At 39.5% G+C, this 8,264-nt stretch overlaps 1 protein-coding gene across 1 annotated transcript; it reads right to left on the bottom strand.

Annotated features, from left to right (window-relative positions):
* Positions 1-6,916: 6,916 nt before the first annotated feature.
* On the bottom strand, positions 6,917-7,594 carry LOC147491126 (uncharacterized). Its single transcript, XM_086567187.1, has one exon. It carries the CDS (start codon positions 7,592-7,594, stop codon positions 6,917-6,919), a length of 678 nt encoding a protein of 225 aa, XP_086423313.1.
* Positions 7,595-8,264: the final 670 nt, after the last annotated feature.

The raw sequence follows: 8,264 nt of genomic DNA, 5'->3' as shown, positions 1-8,264 counted from the left end.
TTGATTCACGTTCGGTACAAATAATTTAACACCTGAATAGCTAGGTTCATTGAGGACAATCATGTCCCCTTTGCCTTTCAATAATTTTCTCCAATGGTTTTATATTGGGAGGTTTATTCTCTCTACATGGGGGCGTCTCGTTCTTTTACATTTATAAATTAACAACACAAAGTTTTATGCAGGTATGTTATCTGACATCACAATGATATTCAATAGCCAACACATACTTTATTTTTATTTTCATAAAAAGAATTTTTAGCTCTACGGTATTACATACTCAAAATCACATGATCATTGGTTTGGGAAAATCCAATGGTTTCTTCCCAACTTTTCGCATATACAACTCGTACAAATCCTTGTAATTCATCTTCTCACGTTCTAGTTCATCTCCCGTTTCTATTAAAGTCTCATCGGTTGTCTTCGGATGATTCACGATTGTGCCATTTGCACGTGATCTTGGCCGAGCAGCTCGTTTAAATCTGTCATTAAACTTTTATTTTTCTCAACCTCTTTTTGCGCCGCGTTTAAGTTCCCGATCTTTGGTCGCCACGACTGACTTCAATTCTATCACATCTGCTTTTAAGTGTTTGTGTTCCTCCATTATCTCACAGGCTTTCCCAAATTCTTCGTACATCATCTCCTCTGCTTCTTCCGTCCGCTCGGTTAAGCTTTTGTTTTCGTTTTCTAACTCTCTGATGGTTCCGCTTAACGCTTTGTTTGCCTCTTCCAATTTTTGGTTGAGTATCTTCACTTTCTCTATTTCTTCTAAGGCATTGACTTCATTCGTAACGATATTTTTCTTCGCGACTGTTTCATGAATTTCTTTGGCCCGTACTACCGCCGTTTTAACCTGCGGCAAAAAATATCTGATTTCATCAATCTTTCAGACTTAAACACAAGTTTGCAATAACTGGAAAAAAAATAAAATAATACTATCATACCTGATTCATACTATTGAAAATCATTGACACTGCTCTGTCATATTCTCCGATGTTCTCCGTATTCTGGTCACAATTTTGATATTTTTCGAGCCCTTCCATTGGCGTAATCCGGCGACCCACTTCGCCGTCTTCCAAACTTGGCGGTCTACCGCTTCATCTACCAATTTCATCGGATTAGTGTTGGACACAAATTTTTTTACCGTCCTAACGCAATAGTAGAATTCAACGGTCAACTTACTGTTAACAGATTCTGTGGTTTTCCTCCATGATTAGTATTACCCCTGACAGTACTTGTCAGTGGTGGTTGGATTTTTTGCTCCTGCATTTTGTTTTGCCGGTTGTTTTCTTTCACCGATTTTGTGATCTTATTTGCACTATCTTTTGTAAGTATCAATGTTTTAAGTTCTTTTCCCCGCATTCTTTTCACCTGTATACCAAACCCGAACGAGATATTACATCTCACCACACTTTTACATTTATATGTTTTCTCACGGTACATACCTTTTCCTCTTGATGTTGCGTATGTATTATCTTTAAATCCGAATGTTTTGTGCATTGTAGTCTCGTCCCCTCGAGGCATCATACATTATAACGTTGGTTTTTCTCTTGATCTCCGTTAAGCCCGTTTTCTTGTGGCACATCTTCTTTTGTACAATTCACTTTTTTGCTTGGCAAACTTCGGCACTAGTTCTCGTTGTGTTAACTCCGTTCCATCTTCTTTTTTCTATCGCTATCGGCTGCCAAATATTGCATTTTGAGACTCTTTACTCTTCTTCGCCATTTCACTATGTGCCTCCTTGGACCTATCGGGCCGTTGTTCTATACCCCCATAGTGACGAAAATCAACAATATCATCAAAGTAGCTCAGATCTACCAATCTTTCGTCGAGCATTCATGAAAGAAGAAACGAAGGTTGTTCTCCACTTCCTTGTCCAATTCAATGTCGGTAGTGTACTTTCGCGTTTTTGTTAGACCACAACATGACTTCGTGTTAGTCAACGGTTTTTTTTCGTAGTACAATTTTCAATACTTATATTTGGGCTTACCTCGAAATCTGTTCGCACTTTAAACTCTGTCGGATTCCACTTCCCTCGCATGGCGATGCAATCTATCCCATCCGGTGTATACTTTTGGGAACCCTTTAAAACTTCTGTTTGAATCTTTGAATTCAACTTCAAATTTTATGTACCCTTTCGTCGGTATGGCTTTTCGGTCATTATCAACGCGAAGATTTCTTGAGCCCCGAACCTTCGGTAAATTCATTTTGTAAACGATTAAGCTCTTGTAAAGATTAACCGAATGATATTGGCGGTTGTCCCGGTGCAATTTGCCACCACTCCAGTAATTGCGCTATTTCTTTGCTCAACGGGATTGCATTTCTGCAATTTAATTGTGTGTAAGCCATTACTACTTCATCTTCTTCGACTTTCGTTTCAAATTCGTACACTTCATCCATCTCAAATTTCTCGACTCCTAGTATTTTCTGTATTTCCTTCAAATGACCATCGGTAGCGGTTCCGGTAGTCATTGTATATCTCACCTTCTTTCCACCTCACCAAGTCTGCGATCGTCATCGAGTTTTCTTCTCGAGTGTTTTTTCGCCCGTATAGTACGGTAGTTTCTACCTGAAAAACAAAAAGAAAATAAAATCGGGTCAGAAAGCTCAAAATCGGGTTCACTAGGCCAAATCGGTTCAACACAGTGCGGTGCCCTTCCTTTCTGGTATTTGCACCATATCCGCGAAGTATTCTTTTAAGTTCGGATGACCAGCCCATGTTAAAGCAAAGAAGGTGCGGTGCCCTTCCTTTGTGGGAGATGCACCGTATCATGTTTTAGTTCAAAACATAAAACGGTTTTGCAACTTTTGATCTTGGCGCCTTCATCTTCTTTCGTTCTTCACCATCTTTTCAACAAAGATGACGAAGTTCGCGCCAACACCAAAAGGTTACTTTTTCTCGTCTCCACATGTTCGAACCGAGTTCCTAAGGACATAGTTCAACAGGCCATCGCGTAAAAAACAAAAAAAAAAAAAAAACAAAGATGATATACCGCGGCGGTTACCGCAAAAAGTCGAAACACAACCGTCTCTTTGCAAAGAGGATAGCTAGATTTCGTCGGTTTTTTCTCACGTTCATTCAAGATCAAAGGTGAACAAACGTAAAGGTATGATGTCCGCGGCTGTTGGGTCTTGGTGTTAAGGTATCTTTGTTTGGTGTCGGTGCTATGTTTAGAGGTAGATTACAAAGAGGGCGGTATCTTTGTTTGGTCTTTGTGTTAAGGTCGATTCGCGAGCGTGTGGCACCGTCTTTTCGATCTGCTGCGGTACTTAATTATTTAACGCCCTCCACTTGCGTTATGAGTTTTCGTTATGAGCCCTCGTTAACAAAGATGAAGATCAAGAGAGACGTACCTGCTAGTCCAAACGAAGACGGAACAGTGCTGCGGTATGAGCCCTCGTTATGAGCCCTCAGCATGGACGCTTCTCTACTCTCTGTTTATATATTCTTTGAGCTGGTCCCGTATTTGAGTCCATGTGTGATTCTATTAGCTAACCCAAACCGACTTCATGTACACGCCTTGATGATAAACGTTATCCAATCCGGATTTAATTTAGGAGTCCTAGTTTCTGTAGTATTTTCATGTGGCATCTTCTCGTTATTTTGGAGATATATCGAATTCCAATTATTTCGTTCACCGTAATTCGCCGATTTATGTCCGTTCCGTCGGATAATTCGCAGATTTTTCTCCATAGTTTTCAACGGTCTAATCCTAGTATTGCTATTCGGCTAATGCGCATCATCGACATCACTTTAAACTTTGTTACGACATGCATTGATGCGATATTAATCACTCAATTTCTTTTTGATATTTTTAAACAGTATTTTATTTATGTGCATTTTTTCTTTTATCCGTGCATTTTCGGCCATTTTTTTCTTTAACTACGTCATTCGTCCCATTACCGCGTTAATTTAACATTATTTCGTTTCCGATAATTCCACGACTTACGCCCGATTGTCCATTTTCTTCTTCGATTCGTTCACCGACACTTTGTTATACACTCGCTTTACTCTTCTTTGCCATGTGAACTTTGTTAAGCGACAAAGAGGGGGGTGTTTTCAACCCCACCTACGTGGCAAACGTCCATTAGTAGGGGTCTCTATTTTATTCATTTAATCAACGGGGCTAAAGCCCAATTCGCAATATCATGGATCAATGTACGGGCCCATTTACTCATGTGTCTAAGGCTGAACCTTAGCCACATGGCTTTTGCCACTAATATACGTTGATTTATGTCCAGATTCATTTCTTATCAAAGAGATAGTTATCAGTTGACAGTTATACTCTATCACAATTACTCAAGATACAAGATTACTTGAGCTACAAGGACTCTCTACTCTACCTCTATAAATATCAAACTATTTTTCATAAGGAACTACGTGGAAACTTGATCCCTAGAGAACAGATCTTGGGTACGTAGGCAGCCATTATTTGGTTCAGTTTCATCTCCCCCCAACATCAAATTTCTCTGTTTCTTAGTGTGTTCTTTATCATTGCTCTCGTTGTGTTGAAGCAGTTTATTGCCGAAACACAAGGTATGGCCAGAATTGCTCTGTTTGTACCCAAAAACTCTCATTGACTGTGTAAGTCTTCCAAACCAAGCTCTTGGAGACTGTTTCAGGCCATACAAAGCCTTTTTTAGTTTACACACCTTCCCAACATCTTTGGGATAGTTCTTCACACTTGGAGGCATATCAATGTATACTTCTTCCTCCAAATTCTCATTTAGGAATGCATTCTTCACATCAAGCTGATGCAAGGGCCAATCTTTATTTCTTTGCAGTTTAAAATTAAAATTCGGACCAGTGATTGATTTCGCCACAAAAAGCGAAAGTCTCCTCATAATCAATTCCATAACTTATTTGTGTGTATCCCTTGGCAACCAATCTCACTTTATATATCTATTAATAGTTCCATCTGCATTAAGCTTCACAGTAAACACTCAACGACATCCAACAGTCTTCATTCCAACAGGCATATCAACTACCTCCCATGTTATATTCTTTTGAAGGGCTTCCAATTCTTCATTCATTGCTTTCTTCCATTTTCGATCTTTCAAAACATCCTGCACGTTACTAGGAATAGATACAGTAGATAATTGATTTATGACAAGTGCATGTGACTCAGAAAGGCTATGGTTAGACATAGAGTTAGCTATAGGATATTTGGCATTGGCTTTGATGTCTGGTTCATATTGTTTCTTAGGAACTCCCTTACTAGTTCTTTGTGATTGTCTAAGTTCAAGACTTTCTAACCCAACATATTCATTACCGGTTATAGGAGGTACCTGAGGCGGATCATTCTGATCGAGATCTTCAGTTATTGATGTAGAAGGAGAAATGTCTTGTACTACAGTTTCAGATACATCCGGATCATGTGCTTTTGTCTCTATTGCTACATGATCAATTTCTGCTTCAGGAACTTCAAATCGTTCCTCCAAGTGTTCCAATTCCCCAAAGACATCAGGATTCCCTTCACCGGCACTCTCCCTCTGAAAGGAAGATTGGGAAACTCCCCCTGAGTAATACGAGTCGGATTCATGGAATGAGGCATCAAGAGATATATGCATCTTGTCAGTAATTGGATCATAACACCTATACCCTTTCTGAAACTCGGCATAACCCATAAAAATACACTTTTTCACACGAGGATCAAGTTTACTTCGTTCTGGTTGTGGGATATGGACATAAGCTGTACATCCAAACACCCGAGGCTCCAAGTTAGGCATGGATGGGATGGACAAAAGTGTATGGAGTTTCTGATAAGGATTTTGGAACTCAATTACCTGTGAGGGAGTACGGTTTATAACATAGGCCGTTGATTTTATTGCTTCACCCCAATAGGATCGAGGTACATTCATGCAAAACAAGGAAGCACGAACAACTTCCAACAACTGCCTGTTCTTCTGTTATGCTAAACCATTTTGTTGGGTACCAGAATTGGAGGTTTGATGACGAATTCCAATTGACCGGCAAAATTCAGACGTGAGGCCATTCACAAATTCGCCACCATTATCAGACTGAAAAACCCTGATAGATTGTTGATACTGTGTTGCCACCATTTTGTAAAACCCAGTAAACATCTCATATACATCACTTTTGTTTTCAGTAATGACACCCAAGTCATGCGAGTGCAATCATCAATAAAAGTCACATAATAGCGAACTCCAGAAAATGAAGAAACTTTAGCAGGACCCCAAATATCAGAGTGAATTTTCATAAAAAGAACAGGACATTTATTAATACTTGGTGAATATGAAATACGGTGGCTCTTGGCCAGTTCACAAATGTCATAATGAAACTCAGAATCACTAACAACTGAAAATAACTGAGGTTGCAACCTCTTAAGATAACTAAATGAAAGATGACCTAACCTACAATGCCATAACCACACAACTTCTTTTGCATTCTCGACCCTATTGACCTGATTAGCTTGCCCCAGAGAATTCTTCTGTTTCTCTCTAGTTTCTGTCAAATCCAGATAGTACAGTTTCCCCCTTCTAACACCATAACCAAGGACTTGTCGAGTCAGAATGTTCTGAAAAACACAGAAGGATGGATAGAACGTCACAATACATGTAAGTGCTAGAATGATTTGATAAATAGACAATAGGTTATAAGCAAGGGATGGAACAACTAAGACAGAATCAAGAGTGAGGGTTTTAGATAACACAATAGAACCTTCTCCGCTAACCGGAGTTGGAGTGCCATCTGCAGTAGAAATAGCGGTTTGAGATGAAGCTCTAAGACTTTCCACAAGGCTAGGGTCATTTGTCATATGGTCAGATGCACCCGAATCAATTATCCATGTACTATTCGAAATAACCTTACCATTCATACCTGATTGAGTTACATTAGCTGAAGCATGGTCTGGATGTCCATGCACAACATTAGCAATGGCAGTCTTTCTTATATTTTTCATGGCCTCTTTGCAAAGTCCCACCAATCAGGATAGCCAATCACTTCATAACATCTCTCCTTGCTATGACCCAATTCTCCACAAACACTGCACTTTTTATCTGCATAAGGATTGGATTTACCTTTAGGGTGGCGTGAAGAACCAGAGAAACCGGGTGGAGTAATTGTCTTGCTATGAACAGCTAAGATAGAGGATTCAGTTGATATAGCGCGCCCCATAGCTTGTTTCTCTGATTGCACCTTGCGAATGTAAGCATAGCTTTGCTCCAAGGAAAATTTAGGGTCCTTGCGAAGAATCTCTCCACGCACCTGATCATACTCCAAATCGAGTCCACGCAAAAACATATGAACCCGCAATCTGGACATTGTTGACGTGTCCTGGACTACAGCTGCAACATTGTTATTCTGGGAGGTCACCCTTTGATCAATCTCCTTGAACATGGCCACCAATTCGTTGTAATAGGAAGGAATAGGTCTCCTATTCTGCTTCGCTTCAAAGCACTTCGTATTCAATTCAAAAATTTGAGTTTCATCAGAGTCATCATAGAAGGTCTTCTCCATAGACTCCCAAATGTCTTTTGCAGTAGGAAAACGAATATATCGATTCATAAGAGAAATATTCATAGAATTAATAAGCCAACTTTTCACCTTTTTCATTATCTGTTGCCCAAATTTCATATTCAGTCGAATTCATATCCGGTTCAACCTTTGCGCCAGTAAAAAAACCAATCTTTCCCCTTGCTCCAATACGCATCCGCATGAGAGGAGCCCATATGGTATAGTTGGACTCATCTAATGAAATATATTTTGGGAACGCTGAGTTGTCTTGTGGGGTGTAGTGGTGATGAATGACGTTTGAAGAATTGTTGTCAGATCTAGCCATTGCAGACAAAAAATGAAAAATTTAGGTTTAGGGTTTAGGTTTTGGATTTTTTTTTGGATTTGAGATTAAAGGATTAAAGGATGGTTTGATTAATGGTTGTAATACGCAGCGGATTTCAATGGTTTGGCTCTGATACCATGTAAAACTAGATGATTCAATTCAATTCAGTTCTATATTTACTTTATTGAATTCTAAAGAGGTTGCAATTGTTTATATAGAGGTTACAAAATAAGGAACAAAACAGTCGGTGACTTGAGGAACACGAGGCGCGGGTCACGCTCTAGCTATTGGAACTCGGTCACACCTAAGGTGCAAGTCACGCTCTATACATGCCTTATCTGAGCGCAGGTCGCGCTCTATACATAAAAAGCAATATACAACTTTCTACACTCAAATCTCAAGTAATTACGTTCCAAAATAACAAAGGTGTCTAATCATGCATAACAAGCTCAATCTCCTGATCTG

Source organism: Coptis chinensis, chromosome 6 (genome assembly GCF_015680905.1).
Source record: "Coptis chinensis isolate HL-2020 chromosome 6, ASM1568090v1, whole genome shotgun sequence".
Taxonomy (NCBI): Eukaryota; Viridiplantae; Streptophyta; class Magnoliopsida; order Ranunculales; family Ranunculaceae; genus Coptis; species Coptis chinensis.
The sequence above is the reverse complement of the archived record's forward strand: the minus strand, read 5'-3'. Positions and strand labels throughout refer to the sequence as shown.